Source organism: Paramormyrops kingsleyae, chromosome 22 (assembly GCF_048594095.1).
Source record: "Paramormyrops kingsleyae isolate MSU_618 chromosome 22, PKINGS_0.4, whole genome shotgun sequence".
NCBI lineage: Eukaryota > Metazoa > Chordata > Actinopteri > Osteoglossiformes > Mormyridae > Paramormyrops > Paramormyrops kingsleyae.
The window spans coordinates 14,803,135-14,822,480 of record NC_132818.1 but is presented as its reverse complement, the minus strand read 5'-3'; the positions used below and the strand labels follow the sequence as shown (position 1 = coordinate 14,822,480).

The following is a 19,346-nucleotide window of genomic DNA, read 5'->3' as shown; positions in this document are numbered from 1 at the left end:
GAATGAGACAGCAAAAAGCTTTTGCTGTACTGTAAGGACGTAACAAGGACGTCCGCAGTGCATTCAGCAGTTCACTCGGAGTGATCTTGCCATTTATAACGCTGCACCATTTTCAGGTTGATTAAAAGCTTAGCTCTTCAAATCGCTGACTCAGCCTTTGTAAAGTTATTAGCCTTTCTCCATTTTTTTTTAACCAGCTTCTCCCAAACTTAGCACTCATACCATGAATACAGATATTCACAAAATAAAAACACCCAATAGGAAGGAAGGGTTAGAAAGTTGAACCAAATATTTTTCTGGTCACGTGAGTATTTCCAAACCTTCAGAGATGGTGTGCAGACAGTGTAATAGAGTTGGGATATAGGGAAAAGTGTTTTGTTGCCGCTGAGAATTTAATAGTTAATTCTCACATATAGCAACCAGAGAATACAGTTTGACCAGAAAGTTTATTTCACATTTTGCCATATGAGAGTCTTTGGCAGGGTCAAATTGGCAACCTTAGGTGACCTTTGACCTCTGCATTGTACCATGGAGGAGCATGGAAAACTACAAAGGGCAAAATCATTTTATATTAGCAAAAATGTGGTAATTTTATACAAGTAAAAATGTCACACTTAAGTTTTTAAAAACTTGACAAGGTGGGATACTATTAATATTTATTAAAAACTGGTTATTAGCTGGTTATCACAACATAGAAAAAAAAACATGTTTAAAAGCAAATCATAATATCATCATGATGAACCTATACAGTTTAAGTGCCACAGTACAATAATATTCCCTTGGTTCGAGAGAGTCCTCCATTCCGATTGGCTCATGAATGAGCCCTGGAAGCCAGATAATTGGATGGAGGTGCTGAGAGAGGCAGGGCATTTCCACTGGACCACTCACCCAAATGAACTCTAAGCATGGAAATAAATACTGCCTGTTTGTGACTTGATCTTCCTCAGGCTTTTGGGGGTGACGAGCTCCTTCCATCACTAGAAAAAAAGCAAAGCAATGTATGAGTACCAAGTGGCTTTCCATCCTGGGAAGAACGTGCACGAGGAATAGGATTCTAATGGAAGAAATACAAGACAGGTGTTCTGGAGTTCTGACCTCAGCATGACGTGCTGTCAGGCAGATGTCTTCACAGGACATTCCACACGGTTCCGTTGATGAGGATTCCAGCCGAATGCCAGTCATCTGCAGACCTGTTCCTCAAGTTGTTCTCCACTTCATCTACCGACCTTCAAAAGATTGTTTCTATCTTGAAGTCAGGTCTAAATGACACATGATCCATGACCAGACATGTGCTAATGAGGCTTACGCCAGGAAGTCTTTGACGTCCTCAATTGTGAGGTCCCCGGTGGTGTCCATCGTGGTGTCACCACAGCTGAAGCCAGGGGAGATTCGGACCCCTAAGAGAGATCAGGAACAACAGAAGCTGTGGGCGGATCTACTATCTACCATAACCACCTTCATGTGAAGCGAATCTGTAATGAAGGAGAAGGCAAGAGAGGTCTTACCATCCTGTCCTCCCAAGGAAGGGGGGCCCCCGGTAGACTGGGCTGAGGGTGTCCCACTGCGCCGAGGTGGCGTACTGGTTCATACAAAGAGCAAGGTCTGGTTGTTTAGAAATTTGATTCCAGCTAAAGTAGTAATCTAGAGTATAGCTGAATGGTGCCTTTGGGAGATAATTTCACTGGAGGGGGGGAAATATAAACCCACTGACACGTCCAAAATACACACGAGGTCCCCTCATACACGGCTATTCATCACTTCAGGAGACTTGGCAAAGCATTCGCTCCTTGCGGCACATTAACTGATTAAATTCACCTGCTTTTACTGCGTGGTCGTTTCGAGGATCTAGGCATTGCCACAGCTAACAGCTGAGAAATAAAACCACACCCGAGGCATTTAAAGGGAAAGATTGTCCAACAGCTATAGCAACTATTGTCCAGTTAGATCTAGATAATGCTGAATTATCTGATGCATTTTGAATGACTTAGACTTGTACCAAAATGCTCCCGGCACAGGTCTCTACAGCTCAGAAATCCTCCGCATGATATAAATCAAGAAAAAGTTGCGTGTGCGCTATTGCCTCATTCTGTTTTGAACTAGTTTGCTGTGTCCCCAAAATCCTCTCTCACTTTAAAAACAAGAGATTCTTGAGCAAGAATACTGGCATTTCCTCTTCTGCAAACTCGAGTTTTTAGTTCAGCGTTTCAAGCTGGAATCCCCAGACGATGTAGCCGAGCAAACTACAAGACGCGTTTGTTACCAGTTCAATTTGGCACGACGGCACCCCCTAGTGGTCAGACTAACCTTGGCACAGCGGTTCGGCTGTTCCGCTGCACCTCCACAGAGCAGAGCGGGGAGGAAACCTGGCACGTCGATAGGGAGAACCGCTCAAACTCAGAGGGGGAAATTAGGTAGAAACCTGTCATGGGGAACATTAATAAATAAAATAAAGGTAATAGACAGACTTCTGTAAGTAATGCTTTGCCAGTATTAAAGCCCATCTTCAGTACATAAAATACCCACCTTTAGGAGATTTTGCCTATTTAAAGAGATGAATAAACATTAAGATGATCTGTTGCCGTGGAAACAGGGCGGGCGCTCACCCTGGCCGGTCTTGGTGAACACGCAGGAGGCCATGCCGCTGACGTCCTCCCTGTGGATGCAGCTCTCTCGGCCCTGGGGGCGCAGGCCGGGCACGCTGAACGCCTGCACGTCGCCCAGGTTGGTGAGGCACAGCAGGGCATGGCCCGCGGCCAGACTCGCTAGCGCCACCTTGCGGACGCGGCAGCCATCAGTCGCCGTCAGCTTCAGCTTGGCCTTCATCGTTATCTTGGGGAGGGAGAACACCTACGGGCGGGAGGAAGCACCACAGAAGGTAGCAGGACCAGGGTCATAAGAGGGCGCCATAATTTATACTGAGGCTCCAACCTTATTAGCCAATGAGACGTTTTAAATCAATATATGACAGGGGAGGAGGCACTCCAGTGGCCAATCAGCTTTCCAATGCCCCTTTAGCCCCGCCCCTGTATACCAAAACAGCACAAAATTAACAAAAAACTCAGTGTTCGGCTGAATCCGGTATGTGTTGTTCATCATTGGATCTACTGCTTTGGGTTTGAAATGGTAACTATATTGTAGGTTTAACAATGATATGTTTCAGCTGTCTACAAGATTCGCTGATAAAGTCTGCTGGTAACAGTGGATTGCATTATTGTCTGTATGCAGATGGACATGATTTTGTGCAATTTATTGGATGTTTACTAAAAGCCAACTGGCTCTAGATCCTTAAGACTCTAAATTTCTGCCATATTATCTCCGGCATGCCAAGAGCGGGGGTATGTAAGGACAGGAGAGGGTACCTTTATCTGTTCCTCAGAGGCAATGAGGACAGAGTGGCTGGCCTGCACATCAAGGGATGTGGCGGGATCCCGCGAAGCCTGGTAGGGCTCTGACAGTGGGTTGCCCTGCCCGTCCAGTACCGCCACGCCCACCACGGGGGCCCGGTGCATCAGCTGGATCTCTTTGCTCAGGATGGCTTCCACAGCCCCACCCCAGGAGCCGGACCTCAGGGGTACCTTCAATGCGTAGGCGAAGACGCAGCCCGCGTTTGTGCCTGCCCACAGCGTAGGTCCGCGCTGAGCCGCTGGTGACATACAACGGCAGCGTCTGTTGTTTTTGGTAAGTATGGCAACACGGCCGCCTTGGTGCCACGACAACCGCTATTAAAATTGACCTAATGTCCAGGCCATAGCTTACCGTCTCTCAGGTAGGTGTCCGCGAAGCACAGGCATCGCACCACACCGGAGAGGGAGTCCTCAGCGGAACGGGCCTCGATCCGCCGCTGTACCGGGGCCATGTCCGCATCACGGGAGCCCCCTTGCTCTCCCAGCTGTTTGCTGGAGTCCTGCATCAAGAGATGCTTCAATCAAATTAACCTGTCCTCAGACGAGGCCCCTAAAGAAACAACCTTACCCTGCTCCTAGCTATTTCAGTTCAGTTCTGCATGACCTGGTCCTCTCACAAACCTCCTGGGGGGGGGGGGGGGGGCGGTCTAACTGCTAAGGCCAGTACAGACTCACCTTGCCAGCCAGACCCTGGACGAGCAGCCGACTCTGCCCACAGAGGCGGCTCTTACGGATCCTCCGGAAAGACTGACGCAGGGACTTCTTGAGGGACTTGATGCGGGACAGTGGCCCCTCCATCGCCATGGTGTCCGTGGGATGCAAGGTGCACCTGGAGGACACGGTGAGGATGGGACGTGGCAGCTCAGGCGGAGACCCCAAAGTGCATCAAATGGCTTACTAACAATGTTTTAGCAATGAACATCGATGGGTTGGCATGGATTGGTACCAGAAGGCTCACCTCGCCACAACGGGGCAACGAAAGTGGTAGTCAAATAGGCCGAAGCCATGGCTTGTGCCAAAGGCGATCAGGTTCCACTCGGCGTGAAGGGCTACCGCTGTGACGGATGCTGGCGGGATGCACTGCACCAGAACCACAGGCTGGAAGCCAGGCATGAAGCGGATTCGGCCAGCCTTCGGGTCGAGCCGGTCATGACCCTTCCAGGTAAAACCCTTCCTGTCTTGAAGCAGGTCTACGACAGAACTGCTGATCACATGATCAGACCACTCCTCATTCAGGCACATGACCAGGACCTTGAGGACAGAGTGAATCACAACCAGGTCAGAAGACGGAGCTAAACAAACTGCCTGCTATGGTCATGGTCTTAAGCCAGGAACACACCGAGCTAGCTTCCGGCCGTCAGAAACTGTTGGTCTTTCGATGAGTCATGACTGCCTTACCGGCCGGTGTGTACAGCACAGCTTTGGCCAATCGAGCATACTGATTCGCCGTCAAAGCTCATTGGTGAAACTGAGCTCTCTGATTGGGCTGTATGTCAATAGTCACCTCCAGTCGTACTGCTGTATTCCAGCGCAAATTTTCCAAAAATGGGAGCTGATCATTCATTGGCCTAGGTCAGGGGTCGGCAACCTTTTAAAATAAAAGAGCCATTTTTTCCTAAATTTCTGGACCAAGATTTACAATGAGCCGCAATGGGTAGAGAAGTGGCTTTGAGATGTGATTTTTTAATGTGATATGGGCATATACGCATTTAACACAAAAACAAAAGTTCAAGTACTTACTAAAAATAAAGAGAACCAATTTCGGGGGGCATCTCAGTTTTAAATCACTCGGACGCGTAACATTGTTCAGTTCTGTAGCGATAGTCGTCACCCCTTCTTTCGTTCAGCTCTGCAGTAGTCTGCCCTTCACTCTCCTCTTCACTACTGCTGTGCTGACGAGCAGCGCAAATGTAGTAACAACTCAGCTGGCTATAATATGTAAATCGGAGGAAATATAATAATTTTTACGAAGACCCGGGAAAGTATATGAAAGAATTAGGAATCCCAATAAATGTTGACGTGTACATCCAATCTCAGGTACTAAAGAAAACTCCGGAAAGCATACATACACCATTTGACCGGAGACGTACTCTCGTAATCATAGAAGCGCGCGACCGACCGCCTCATTCACATATAGCTAAAGAAATATCTAAATGAAAAATAATATTAACCCATAAATAAATAATCTTTACGAAAGTATTATCATAATTATGCTAAGATGTGAAAATGTGCATGCTGCTATCGTTCTGAGAAGAGCCGCATGTGGATTGCGAGCTGCAGGTTGCCGACTCCTGGTCTAGGTTATTTTTTTTGTCATCAACTCCGTGTGTATCGTACTTACAATAAAAACTTAACTCTGTAAGAGATTAGAAGGGGAGTAGTTTAGCTAATATAGTAGCCACACAAATCATACTTTACCTGCCCAGCTGTACCAGCCAGAACAAGCCTGCCGCTATATTTACAGAGAGAGATCTTCTGCACACCAAGTCTGGGGTCATCGCTGTATGGATCAAACAACCCAACCTTCAAAGGTGGCAAAACAAAAACATTAGGCAAAGCATTACCTCACATTTTGAACACAGAAATTAAATAGACTGAGGCTGGGATAGGTATAATTAATTTTTAGAATATCCATTGCACTATTACGGTATTAATTACAGAGCAGGAAATCAAATCCCAGTGCAAAGGACTGGGACCATAGGCTGCACCATGCATCCATTTACGACGACGAGTATGAGCAATATTACAAGGCCACAGAAGAGAAGAATGAGAATTAATGACCCACAACGAGGCCGACATCTGTCTTAAGTCATGCCGCGGTTACATTTAAGCTGTGCATTCCAATTCATGGGGAAAAACAGACGAGTTTATTAAGAGCCTCAGACGTAAGCCTTCAACAACAAGTTTCTCCACACTAGTGCCGCTGCCAAACGGTCGTGGACTCGCCTTCCTGAAGGGGGGCCACTCCTCCTCCTGAGCCGAGCTGTCGCCATGGTCACCGTCTGTCTGGAAGATGCTGGCAGTGCTCAGTTTGTACAGGGGGGTGAGAGACGTTCCTGACGCATCCCAGAAACGCACAGTGCCATCCTCATGGCTGAAAGTTTGGAAAAATTAAAAAGGACCAACTCTAATCTTTGCGTCTTGTTTCCGAATCAGCAAAAGCCAGCAAAATACCTTCTATATAATTTGAATTTTTGTGGCAAAAATACCAACCCTGTGAGCAGCAGGTCCTTCTGCTTCGGTTCGGAAGCGAAGCTGTTCCCGCCGCTGATTGGCCATTTCTAAACACAGAGTTGCGTTTCGTGAAGGACCTGTGCAAGAACGCGACTGTACAAGTGCATCTTCTCAGGCTACACCTCTCCATCCTAACGGGTCAGTCAAGCAGTTTGTTGTTATTGTTTTCTTACCATGGCGGTCTGTGGTGGAGACTGGAGCCGGCCGGCGGCAGCCACCCTCTGCCACAGCTTATGCGGCACGTTAGACACGTGGTAAGAGCAGGTGATGGCAGAAGAATGCAGTGAGGCGAGGTATGGTGACGGGATCACGGGCCACCCAGTGGTCTGGAGGTCAAATGCAATCAACTCTTCCTCTAGCAGGACCACCAAAGCAGTCGGGTCATCGAACCCTGAAACAAGACCCAGATCTCAGACACATAAATGTGCCATTTGCCTCACTTGTATGTCACTTTAGACAAAAGTACCTGATAAATAACAACTAATGTACATGTATATAAATCTCAACCAAACTATGAGATGGATTCGGCATAAAATCACCACAATTTATTTCAAATAAATAGACCCTTAGCTATGCTCCAACTCACTGTCTCCATCTTCTGTGTGGTGAACAGTGAAGAAGTCAATGATGCGGGACGTGAAGTCTAGAGCAACCTGGGTGTCCCCCTGCATGACTGTCAGACAATGGCGGTCTCCGTAGCTGGCACGGGACATCCCACCACTGAAGAGAACTAGGGGAATTCTGATGATGACATCATCAGAACAGGCCATTATCCCAACATGCACTCATAAAAATGAGACCTTTTGAAGTCTGAGGTCACATAGAGGTTTTACGCAAAGCTATTACAAACCCTGACTCTGACGTCCTCCAGAGGATCTTGCTGATGGCTTTGCACGGGCTGGGGCCTGGAATTAAAAAAAAAAGGGCAGAAGAAAGTGAGAGGAGGACGTGGCTTTTTACTCGGTGACCCTCCGTATGCCGCAAACACGCCGAAGGCGGCGATCCGCTCCAGCCCCACGCCGTGGCCAGAACGCCCAGTGGTGGACGGGATGGGCTCAACCTTCACTCGTCCTTCCAAAAGCTCGGCTGATGCTTTGAACGCACCACAACGATTTCACGCAGCCACATATTTCAGAACGATTCGGACCGAGATATTCTGAAGGCCCGAATCGGGGTTTGGAGCCGAACAATGGATGTGACACAAATGTAACATATGACCAACCACGACTGGCTACATTTAACAAGGATCTCCACACTTAATAGCCCGTTTAAAAGTTCCACTATATACATTACAAAACAATCAAAGAAACAGCATTTCCTACCCTAACCCAACCACAAAGCAACAGGCTGAGAATGGTTAGTAAAGGCCAGAAAGCTAGCTTGCAGCTGGACATTACCGTATGGCCTGGTACAGGACATGGGCCGGCACACAGGAGGACATCTGCTGCCACCGACGGCCCACAGTACGTAGCTGCCGTTGCTGTGCGAGCTGACGAAGTTCCTGCCACTTCGTTCCCAGGACAGGCTCTCCAGCGACTATGGTGAGTGCAGGAGCAGACGGCTGCTCAGAAAACCCATTTGAACGAATGACAAAATCAAGTGACTTCGGTGACTGCTATGGAGTCGTCATATTTTTGGGGGTTGATTACCTGGTTCCCTAGAAAGAGAGCATCCATCTGCCATGTGTTCAGGTCCCACAGCACCACCAGACCTCTGCTGTAACCAATGAGGATCTTCCCAGGATATCGTGGGTGCTCTTGAAGGGATTCCACAGGCCCCAAGGACCTGCCACATTTGTACTCATCTGGTACACTGTGAGTAAATAAGAGGGACTTTAAACCAGGGAAAACTGACTGGGTTCATATCTTTGGCCATGGGGGGCAGAGCTGCTACAAACATCTGCACATGGGAGATTCCAGGGCTTAAGGACCATAAACTTCCTGAGATCTTCCATGACCCTGACTAGAGGTTGCCATCATGCTCGCGTCCCCTGGGAAAACATCCATGCTGGTGTTCATTCTGGCAAACATGTGACTTCAGCTCTGTTGTGTCCGCCCACTCATAACACTTTGGGAACGTGGTTAAGGGAGGCTTCAGGCAGCTTGGATTCTGGCCTTGGTCCTGACAGCAGGAGGCTTGTGAGTTTTATTTTAATAAAAAACAGAGCGAGCACCAGAATTTGGACTTAGGCCATTTGACGATGAATGATTACAGGCTGTGAGGACACAATGGGTAACACTCACATTTCACATCAGCATGAAACGAGATATATATTTTGGTTAATTTCTCGAAAACACTGCAAATGATATATGACCGATGGCTAAGGTCCCACTGCTCCCGAACTCAAACACACTCAGCCACAAAGCATATTATTGTTTCAAGTTCTCTCTTCTTTGTGGGTAGTCTCAGGAAGCTGAGATACATGCTAATATCCATAAACCCTCTACTTTGGCTTTGCGGTGGCACTGCTCAGATCCCCAGCGGACGCTCATTAACTCCAATCTAAGTCGGAAGCCCTCACCCATGCAGGTCAGACTAATGAGCGAGTCAGAGGTCCTGCCCTTGCGCCAGGCCACCAACTGGACACATTCTGATACTTATAAATTCCATTATATTAGCATGGTCTGGCTTCCACAGAAACAGCACAGAGTCACAAAATATAGCTACATCCTCGGGAGGACTGAGATGCTGAGATGGAAGGCCGACGGTGCCCAGCCAGAGACTCACCTCTGCAGGACCTGGTCCTGGAGCAGCATCCGGGCCTCCAGTGCAGCCAGGCTGGGCAATGCCAGGGTGCGGACAGCCCCGCCTTCCGTGCCCATGCACAGGAGGTCACAGCGACGTGTTGGCAGCAACGCGGTCACACGGGAGGCCCTAAGGGATACAACAGGAGCAAGAGAGTGAATTGGCCAACACAAATCTAGGTGCTTGAAATGTACAACAAGAGCTTGACCCTGCAACCTCTTAGTAACAAACACAAACTTAATCCAGATTCCCAAGTGCCATAACATAGAAGCATGGTCCTTGACCTAATATAACACGGAAAAGGAGACTCACCTGACACCCTCAACACCTGGTCGCCCAGGAAGAGTGATGCTGAGGATCTTATCCAGGTATGAGCCCTTGTCTCCCGGGCTAATCTCCCAAAGGTGCAGTGTGTTCTTGTCCAGCAGGCAGAGGAGCCGCCCCTGTAATACCCACACCTTCCAGTCAACAATCTCCATCCTACCCTCAGCTCTTCCACACTGCCAAATTCACCACCCTGGTCAATCAACAACTGGACCCTCTTGATGTCTACCACTGTAGCCAGGTACCCATTCATTCAAGAACCAATGGTGCTTTTATTTTACATCAAAGTTATTGGATTTAAAGTAATTTCAAATCAAGTTTTCTATTGGATACTAACTCTACATCTGGTCCGTGGAAGGTGAAATGAATCTTACCTGGCCAAGGAGAAAATGCATCTGTGTAATTGTGCCCCCCGGGACATGGCGGCCCACAAACTCCACCCCTGGTGCACCATATCTGGCATGGATGTAGTGAAGGAGAAGGAACTACACCAAGGTCACACTGCCCCGCACTCCCCTGCCTTCTACTCACAATTACATTGACGTTTATTCACACACAAAAGACACAGTTAGCTGAGCTGAACCCATCCAACTACAAGCAGTATTATCGTATATTTTTAGTACAGGGATTAATTGGTTCTGATTTTCCAACATCAAGTCTTTGAGACTGAAATGACAAAGCTGTTGGTCCACAAAGTGGCAAATGAACAATAATCAATTTGTGGGGGGGGGGGGTCACCCTTGTAACTCACACCAGCACCTGTCAGATGCTACGTTTGAATATAATCAAGCATGTATTCCATATCAATAAAAAATAGGAGCGGGCGATAAGCATGTCAAGCTTTTATTGGATTCTAGACAGAGAGCAGTGCTATGCTGAATCAGAACCATGACAAAAACAAGAGCTCATGTGACCTAACGTAGTGCTGTTGCATATTACAGACATTAAAAAATAAACTAATAAGAATCAGGTCACGAAACTGGCGTGACTATTTTCCGTCAAGTGAACAAGTTGAGGGTGGAAAGCAATGTTTCCCAACCCAGTCCTCGGGGAGCCCCAGACAGTGCAGGTTTTTGCTCTGGGAGGGAGCAAAACATGGATTGCCCAGGGCCCCGAGGACTGGGTTGGGAAACACTGATTTAGAGGAACGATTCAAAAAGCACGGCTGTGCCTTACATTTCCTGAGCCATTAGACTAAGACCATGCATAGTTCTGGGGTTACAGTCAGAACATGGAAGGTGATGGAGAAGCAGAGAACCCAAGTAGAGGAACACAGATTAATGTTTTGGGCAAACAGGTCCAAAACAAACAGAACTGGCACTCAATTCTGAACATTTTCCCTCAAAACATTTGTTCTTTTCGAAGCCAATACCTCAACAGCAAACTATCAGAGCATGAAATCCTGCTCCCCTTTCCAGATCTATTGCTTAATAAAATGTCTTTCTAGTGGCCAAAAAAGAGGAAATTTGGAAAAAGAAAAATTTTAAAAAGAGCAGTTACAATGTTTAATGATTCGGCACCTGAAGTATGGCCTCTTGGAATGTACTGGTGTGTGGGAGGTTCCACAGCAACAGCGGTGTGTGTGTGTGTGTGTGTGTGTGTGTGTGTGTGTGTGTGTGTGTGTGTGTGTGAGAGAGAGAGAGAGCGCAGCAGAGGAGTCTGACAGCAGGACGATGTTCTCAGGCTACACGTCCCGTCTGATTGTTCTTCAGGGTGCTGATCATCCTCTACAGAATAGATTTATTGTGCAGCAGAGCACTGATCCTGCTCCAGGGGTTTCATTTTTCACAAATGCAAATGTGACTTTTATCGCAGCCTTTGAAAGACTAAGGAAATGAACAAAAAAAAACAAACATAGCTGTGCAGAAAGCACAAGGGCTCTGGAACCCTCTGACGTGCAGGAAGACTCCATGAGGAACAGCTCGAGTCCTTCGCACTGGGCAAGAGAAACACTTCTGCAATCAAAAGGCACTGATGCAAATCCATTTCCCACTGGATATTACAAGCAACAGAGTTAAATATCCTTACAAAATGTCATGTAAATACAGATGGAGTTGGGGGGGGGGGGATTACAACCACTCTCCTTCCCACCCCAGTATGAGTCAGAAACATTCAACTCAAGACAGCTATTGTAGATGGTGACCAACCAAATGAACTAATGAAAAATTTTAAATATTGACCAATTCAACCCCCAGTTCAACCCAAACTCCCCCCCCCCCTCACTCGGATCAGCACGTGACAATAGGTACACACAGTACAGTCTAGAAAGGTGAACACTTAGAAGACAATTGTGCAGGCTATTCCTACCCTGCCACCCACCCCTCAGACTAGACGTTAACAGCAGGTCGAACAAACACCTCCGCCGCAATGAAGGCGTTCTCAAGCATGTTCGGATCGCATGCTCGGATCGCATGCTCGGATCGCATGCTCGGATCGCATGCTCGGATCACATACGCAAACGCGAGTGCAAGCTACAGATGCAGCCCGGACTTGGGAAGCTACACAGCGGCACGGAATGACTTTCCAAGCCATGTGCCTCGGCCTTGGCCCATTACTGCGGTAGCCATGGAAACCAACGCAAGATGCATTTATTGCGACCCAAGCCTGACTAAAAAAATTGCCGCTTGATTGCAGAGGGGTGGGGAGGGGGGGTGTCTGGAACAATATGGCCAAGCCCTGAAATTCAGAGTGTAGTATTACCAAGCTAGTATTTTTAAAACTGATGTAGTGGACCGAACTGAGTGTTTTATCCTACATCTAAACACACATTTTTGAAGCATTGCATCACTTCATTTTCCAGTGCAGCAGATGTTCATAGAGATTCCCAACACACCTGATCATGGGATGTTCTCGCTGAGGGCTGGGGATTTCCAGCACATTCTGGTGCTTAAAGTACCAATATGAAGCTGGACCACCACGCTAATTCCATGAGTAAACAAGGATACATTTTTACTGCTCCGGACTTTGTACCAATGGCCATGAGTCGCAAGATGGGGTCATAAGCCAGGGCACTGGGTTGACTTGGAAACCCATGCTCAACTGTCTGCTGTAGGGTGGGGTGGGGGGGCACATCACAGATTTTAGCATGTTAGACTTTCTGTATTGCAATAATGCAGCATCTGAGACAGGAAAGGGATTTTGAGAGGATCTAAAGCTGTACATTTAACCATGCTCAGTCTGCAGGGGGTCTTTAAATGGCAGAGGAGCGAATAATACAGGTAATACAACATCCAAATGGACTAAAAAGATATCTGTCATGCTGTCCCCCACCTTACATCAAGTGAAAGAGGTACCCAGAGAACAAAAAAAAACAAGTAAACAAAGGAAGAGATGAAAGATGAGAGCTTGCTTTCCTCTGACGGACAGCGTACCAACTGGGGGGGCGTAATAGTGCTTCAACCAGACCTCCTAAACCCACATATGCTGTACAACAACTAGGCCCGGCGTCTCTGTACGGGACCATTTTGCTTTGAACCAGGAGAGAAGCCGGATATCAGCTCCATCGGGAAATACTTCAGAAGTAAGAATTAAACCGAACCATGCTGAAAAATAAACGACCCGCGTAAAATAAACAACTGGAGGTGTAAATGAATCCAACTTTTAACCTCCGGATAAAAACATTACATTCTACACAACATTCTTCTTGCATATACACAATTATATTAATTTTTACAGCAGTTATGAGAAAACATCGCAATTATTACAAATTAGAAGCGTGAGCAAGCTGAAAAAAAACTTAATTTGAACTATTACGGTAACGCAAAACATTGATGCTTCTTAAATCTGAAAACAACCGCATACATCCCAACAACCAAAGGTAGCTTTCTTGCCTAAAATCTGCATTTCAGTTTCTTTTAATCTCCTTAAATATCACCATTTACAAAGACGTTTCAACAGCATATAAGCCAGTCAGCAGTAACAACAGATTTAATTGTCAGTGCGTTCATGTTTTCAAGGTGAAATCCCTAACGTCATCATTGCCGCATGCTTGATATCAGAGTCTTTGCTACATCTCAGCGTCCAGCTTTCAGCAGAAATGTTAACAACCAGCTCAAATTAACTTCGGTACGTTTGCACAATTGAGTAATAATCGTTTAAGGTTAGATATCCTAGTTGATGGCTGTACATTTCATAACTTGTTTTTTTTTTCAGTGAAGGATGTCACATACGACGATGACATCCATATCACAATAAAATCAGTAATTATCAATTAATTATCACGAACGCAAGCGCTTTACGAGCGGGTGTTTCCGCTCAGTGTGTTACCATACCTTGTTAAATGCAAAGACATCTTGTTTCGCTTTTTCTCTCTGGGTATCGTTCCCTTGCCGTTTGAACCTAAACTTCATCATATTGAAAGCCTGCAAAAACGCAGCATAAAGGAAGGAGGAAAAAAGACCAAGACGGGATAGACTCTCGGTCCGGTTAAACGCAAAACAGAACGTCAAGATGGGACCCCCTTGCTTTTCCGAATTCACCCAAAGCTGCGCCCCGCTGTCCAATGAAATCAGGAGGACACGCAAATGGCAGCCAATGAGAAGCCGGGGAACCACGACCACGGCGACCTAACCACGCCTACGGTCAGGATGAGTTCTTAAATGCAAGAATCACATCCCTGGGCACGTTTACAGTTTCGACATCCTTGGACCGAATCAAATATATTTTGGGGGAAAATAATCTCCTGCAAAAAGGACAAGAACAAACAGTGCAGAGGACTGCATGATATAGGTGCACCCACTTTGGGTTTAATCCTGCAGAAACTGCGGTTTACGTTCTGCTTTTTAAGTGACCCGGACTTGCTCTTTAACGTGCATAGATTACGGGTCTGATAGCATAAAAAGACTTTTAAAAAAAATAAAATAAAGCAGAACCGCAGGATAGCATTATATTTTTGTAGTTGATCGTTCAACACCGAAAGATTTGGCTGCTGTGAGAGCTAAAACATGATAAACTGAGTATCGTCGATGCGTTTTTTAAGCCGATTATCGAGCCCCTCCTGGTGCCTGCCAGAACTGTAAAGCAGGATCCAACTATTTTTTTATGTAAAAAGAGAAAAAAATACTGTAGTTTTAATGGCGGGCATTTAAACTGACCATTCGACGTCTGTTTACATTACGTAATACATAAAATTCTTACGTTTTCTGTAGTATTTAAATTTAATTTTACTTTCTTTTAAGAGACCATGTTTACGAGATCATGTAACTATGCATACTCCATTACCCTGGAAATGTATTTATCCTGTGCAATCTTAGCCATTTACCTTCCATTGCCCCCTTGTGGGTAGAGTAAGTCACCGAAGAAATATATTTTGCGGCATCTACTTCCATTGGGTACTAGTCACCTTTGACTTGCTTTACTGTAACTAATTTAACTAATGAAAGTCATACTGAGTCTTATTACACAACTGTCAACTTTTAAAGCGAGTGGCACCACAAGTAATAAATATATATAGCAAGATTTGTTTGGTGTCAAGTGTCGGTAGGGCTACAGAAACACGGACAAGAAATAAACAGAATGAGACATTTGTACATAAAAATACATTTCCCTTATTACATACCAATTCTTCATTTATCCATTTATATCTGTTCACCGGTCCAAGTCGTATACACACACATTCGCAAACGGCATCCTCAACAAAACAAATGAAAACGTCAGATGTACGTCATGAACTCATACAAAATCATTTCCTCACCAAAATGCTGAAGCAGCAGCATTATAGCCTATCCTTAACACTTTTTTGTAGGTGGTAGTCTGAACACCATCGGGCAATTAATAAACACAAATGCTCCAAAAGCAATTCCTTTGGAATCCTTGAAAAATCACTTCCCACGTTCCCCAGCACTTAAAACAACAAGTCGAGCAAATCCTTTCAGAGGAATCCTGAAAACCCCTCGCTTACATGCAGAATTGAATAAAAGCAATGCATAGACTTGAATGCAATACTTGTTATGCAAAATACATACCCCTTAATGGTAATTCAACAGCATAAAGCACTGAAGTCACTGAAATGAGATGCAAATCTGCACAAGTGACCTATTATGGCAACTTCTGAATAAGACTAAAAAAATCTATACACTTCCAAGAAAAGTAATTTATGAAGTGGGAGAGTCACTGAAACAAACAGGGCTTACAGAAAATATATACCTAATAGCTCAGATCTTATATAGAGAGACAGATATGCCCCAATACTATAAGCAAACTTATGTAGTCTCTGTAGCAGTAGTAGTAATAATAATAATTAAAAGTGCTGCATGGGATTTGGGGAGGAAGAGAAATACCACATATGGTTTATATTGCAATTTCTGTAACTGAAAAGACCCCAATCTCTGAAAATGTTCAGTCATGTTATATCTAATGTGCAAAGATTTAACTATTTGAAATAAATCATAAATTGAACCGGAATGGTTACTCTAAGGTGCTACATCACGTTCTGCAACATCATCACCATAACGGGTGAGGGCGGGGGCAAAAAAAAAGCCGAACATGCAGAAAGTCAAGCTACAGTTGTGAGACGAGGACTTCTAGAGCAGTGTTTCCCAACCCAGTCCTCAGGGAACCCTGGACAGTCCATGTTTTTGCTCCCTCCCAGCCAATCAGGAACACCGAATACCTGGTACAGGTGAGCTGAGAGGAAGCAAAAACGTGGACTGTCTGGGGTTCCCTGAGGACTGGGTTGGGAAACACTGTTCCAGAGAATCTGCTAGGAGATGGAAACCTCTGGCACAGAGCAGCGTTCATTACGGACAGCAGAGTCCAAGATTTGAGGTTCCTGATGTCTAAGATAAATAAAAACGGGAATTGTGGACAGAGCTGAGTCGCCTAGGTGCCCGCCTGCTCAGCGTCTCTCCCTCTTCACGATCCTGCCAGGATCACGGAACCTCCGGCGCGCACCATCCAGGGAGACACCGCTCCGGCACCTGTGCCCGCAGATGAGCGACGGGTGCCGGTTCTCCTCTTTGTCCATCTCGAGGATCCGGGGCCTGCAAGAGAAACAGGCGGCATCACGCCAAGCGAGTCCAACACCGAGGCCTCCTAGAGGGATGCCGCGGAAACAGGAACGACTGCTTTCAAAGAAAGGAGCCTTCGGCACGGACTGGATCAATCAAGCAAGGATCTCAGGATCTCCGTGAAGGTGGAACAGGTCTTTGATACACAGGGATATTGTTAAGGGTCAGCCTTATAATAAATGCATATGTTACCCATGTCACTTTTCCTTTCACGTGAATGTTAGTCTTATGACTGCCGGGGGGGGGGGGGGGGATAAGGACTTCCGGAAGGTTACCTGTGTGCTGCATCTGGGTCGGCCTTTTGGCGAGACCGCTTAGCCCTTAGCATCTTCCGTCTGCTGGGGGTGAAGCTGGAGAAGAGCGCATCACCGGCCAGATTTAGGTCCAGTCGCGGGGCGTCCGCTTTGGTTCTGCGAAATACAGTGGAAATGCTGACAGTCAAGGAGGGTCTCTAAAGAGCCACCAATAAGCTGGAGGGGGGAAAAAAAAAGGCAAATTACAGAAATTATGCACAAAGTTACACTGGCCGACTGTGTTTCGAGATGAGGAAACGTTTTGCCAACAAGCTTTTCCGTGGAGGGAGAAATGACATCTCACCTCCTCAGTATGATGACAGCTCTTCGCTCTTTGATATCCTGCGGCCGAATGCAGTGGGTTATCTCATCTGCTGCATATCCACTGCAATTAGAAAGAGGAGCATCTTTGGACCACTGCTGTGAAAATGTCCTTGAATTTATTACTTAAACCATAACATACATTTTAGGTAAAGTCCCTTTCTGATACACCAAGTTGGGCAGCGGTAAACGGTGCAGAAGTTCTAGTTTCAATCCAAGAAGACGACTTGCTTTTGTACCTTAGACAAATACACTCTAAATTGTTTTTGAACCTTTTATTCCTCATCTTTTCTACACGTACCTGAGAACAGTGACGCTCCCCCGCTTGACGGGGAGAGACAGCACGGGCTCCGACACACGGATGGGCTTGAACTGAAACTTGCAGCCGAAGCTGAGAGCCGAGTCACTGAAAAAGGACACGGAGACGATGGGCCTCTCGAAGATGTGGATGGGGTCCACATGAGACACGATGCAGCCTCCCGGCTGATAGTCGTTGATGACGGCACTGTTGACGAAGTTCTCGGGTATGACGCGGCTGGAGACCAGCTTCTTGATGACCAGCTCGTACACCCAGTCCGGGATTTCGTCCACCTCGCCTTTGGAATAGAGCCGCTCCTGACCCGGCCCCCTTTTCTCCAGCTGGGCGCCGTACGTGTAGCCCTCCCCGAAGAAGTACTTGCTGCGGAGGGGCGCCCGGTCCACGGTGTGCTCCCGGTACAGACCCTTCTCGGCTTTGGCGACCACCTCGTCGATTTTGGACTCGATGCGGAGGCACTCATCGGCACTGAAGATGCTGTCCTGCTTGACGCAGCTCTTCACCCGGTGCGCCTGCAGCTCCCGCTGTTCTTCGTGGTCGCTCTGCTCGCCGTCCGAATCCCGGCGTCTCCGCTTGCGTCCGTAGCCCGGCTGCGAAACTTCGCTCCGAGGGGTCTCCCTGTGCGGTGTCATCGACTTCAACTTCTCCCTTAAGTCGGTGAAGCCACTTGCTGCCATCTTACACGCACTAAAAGAGTCACCGGTTCCTTAAGCAGCACTCCCACAAAAACTGAAATCTACTCACATGTTTTTGACTTTAGGGCTGAATTATTAACTGGTTGATCAGGCACCTAATTCATTTTATTCTACTATTCTACCTGGACATCCAAAATGCAAACGTGACACAGCGCACCAGCAATCCTTCTGTAAACTATATTTGTTGAACGATGCATATAAGCTGAATATGCAAACATATGCGTCCTTATTCTCAGGCAATCGCTATTTCTGCGTGTATTTCAGCTAGCCTGTAGCATCCTTTTAAAATAACACATTCGCATAAATCTCTGAAATTCCACGTACATGCAACGTCCTACCCGGCAAACTAGAGAAAACGGCGAACCTGGGACAGCGTGTATCGCCGTACTTTTATAACCCTGTCCTGCGTTTCAGTCACTTACATAAAAAGAAGCAGAGTCGAGAAATAAACTCGTGTGACCCACTGCAACGTCCACGCATGCGCCGCATACCGCGCTTGCTCCGACGAACCAGTTTACGCCTTTTGCTTATCCATAGCAACAGCTTGTTTAATTAAAAATACGAGAAAGATCTTTGAATACCCCCCAAAGTCGATCACTGGCAATGTCGTCTCACCTCTCTCCACTTCATTAAAATAGCTTGTTGGTCACTGTTTATACGTACACCCCAGCGTATCTCCTAGTTTCGCATAGTTTACCGTTGTCAAGCATTGCAACAGTCACTGAGAGGACGCGCGAATACTTCCTATGTCACGCCCTATGAATATTTTGATTGGTTATTACAGAGTGCCATGGATCGTTATTAAAAACCATTGGTTGGAATAAACGTCAGTCATAATATGTAAATACGAAAAGGCTGTGAAGAGGAGGAGAGTTACGGAGTTTTACTCTCGGTGAATTCTGTACTGCGTGCGTTGTTAAAAACTTATCAATGATGTGTATTTGCTATTTACAGCCGGTGATATAAAGCAACGAGGCCATGACAGCTCGAATGTACTGAGTTTTGAA

At 46.5% G+C, this 19,346-nt stretch overlaps 2 protein-coding genes across 5 annotated transcripts; both read right to left on the bottom strand.

Annotated features, from left to right (window-relative positions):
• Nucleotides 1-427: 427 nt before the first annotated feature.
• Nucleotides 428-15,101, bottom strand: LOC111849301 (LLGL scribble cell polarity complex component 1). Of its 3 annotated transcripts, none has more exons than XM_023822056.2 (23): nt 13,979-15,101; nt 12,653-12,753; nt 10,082-10,163; nt 9,696-9,826; nt 9,366-9,512; nt 8,288-8,450; nt 8,036-8,174; nt 7,489-7,543; nt 7,225-7,379; nt 6,812-7,029; nt 6,618-6,685; nt 6,351-6,498; nt 5,823-5,927; nt 4,363-4,655; nt 4,080-4,233; nt 3,757-3,904; nt 3,360-3,643; nt 2,604-2,847; nt 2,305-2,419; nt 1,506-1,579; nt 1,307-1,397; nt 1,096-1,226; nt 428-977 (listed from the first exon to the last, which is right to left on the bottom strand). In XM_023822056.2, the coding sequence occupies exons 1-22, from the start codon at nt 14,057-14,059 to the stop codon at nt 1,127-1,129; spliced, it is 3,096 nt and encodes a 1,031-aa protein (XP_023677824.2). In that variant the 5' UTR covers nt 14,060-15,101; the 3' UTR covers nt 428-977; nt 1,096-1,126. The 3 variants fall into 3 exon arrangements, with proteins under 3 accessions (XP_023677824.2, XP_023677825.2, XP_072561444.1); XM_023822057.2 differs by having other exon boundaries at nt 12,653-12,750; XM_072705343.1 differs by lacking the exons at nt 428-977; nt 1,096-1,226; nt 1,307-1,397; nt 1,506-1,579; nt 2,305-2,419 and having other exon boundaries at nt 2,822-3,023.
• A 128-nt stretch (nt 15,102-15,229) lies between these two features.
• On the bottom strand, nt 15,230-19,069 carry LOC111849304 (RNA demethylase ALKBH5-like). 2 transcript variants are annotated; one of them, XM_023822063.2, is made up of 5 exons: nt 18,955-19,069; nt 17,630-18,331; nt 17,312-17,392; nt 16,990-17,124; nt 15,230-16,687 (listed from the first exon to the last, which is right to left on the bottom strand). In XM_023822063.2, exons 2-5 carry the CDS (start codon nt 18,319-18,321, stop codon nt 16,543-16,545), a joined length of 1,053 nt encoding a protein of 350 aa, XP_023677831.2. In that variant the 5' UTR covers nt 18,322-18,331; nt 18,955-19,069; the 3' UTR covers nt 15,230-16,542. The 2 variants fall into 2 exon arrangements, with proteins under 2 accessions (XP_023677831.2, XP_023677830.2); XM_023822062.2 differs by having other exon boundaries at nt 17,630-19,069.
• Between the last annotated feature and the right edge of the window lie 277 nt (nt 19,070-19,346).

Bases quoted from the DNA above. Each gene is read 5' to 3' on its own strand.
- LOC111849304 (XM_023822062.2), bottom strand. From the start codon at position 18,321: ATGGCAGCAAGTGGCTTCACCGACTTAAGGGAGAAGTTGAAGTCGATG. The intron at 17,125-17,311 runs GTGAGATGTCAT...TGTATTTCGCAG, and splicing joins GCTGTCATCATACTGAGGAG to AACCAAAGCGGACGCCCCGC. The intron at 16,688-16,989 runs GTAACCTTCCGG...TTTCTCTTGCAG, and splicing joins GACCCAGATGCAGCACACAG to GCCCCGGATCCTCGAGATGG.
- LOC111849301 (XM_023822056.2), bottom strand. From the start codon at position 14,059: ATGATGAAGTTTAGGTTCAAACGGCAAGGGAACGATACCCAGAGAGAA. The intron at 8,175-8,287 runs GTAATCAACCCC...CACTCACCATAG, and splicing joins CTCTCTTTCTAGGGAACCAG to TCGCTGGAGAGCCTGTCCTG. The intron at 2,420-2,603 runs GTGAGCGCCCGC...TCCCCATGACAG, and splicing joins GTTCACCAAGACCGGCCAGG to GTTTCTACCTAATTTCCCCC.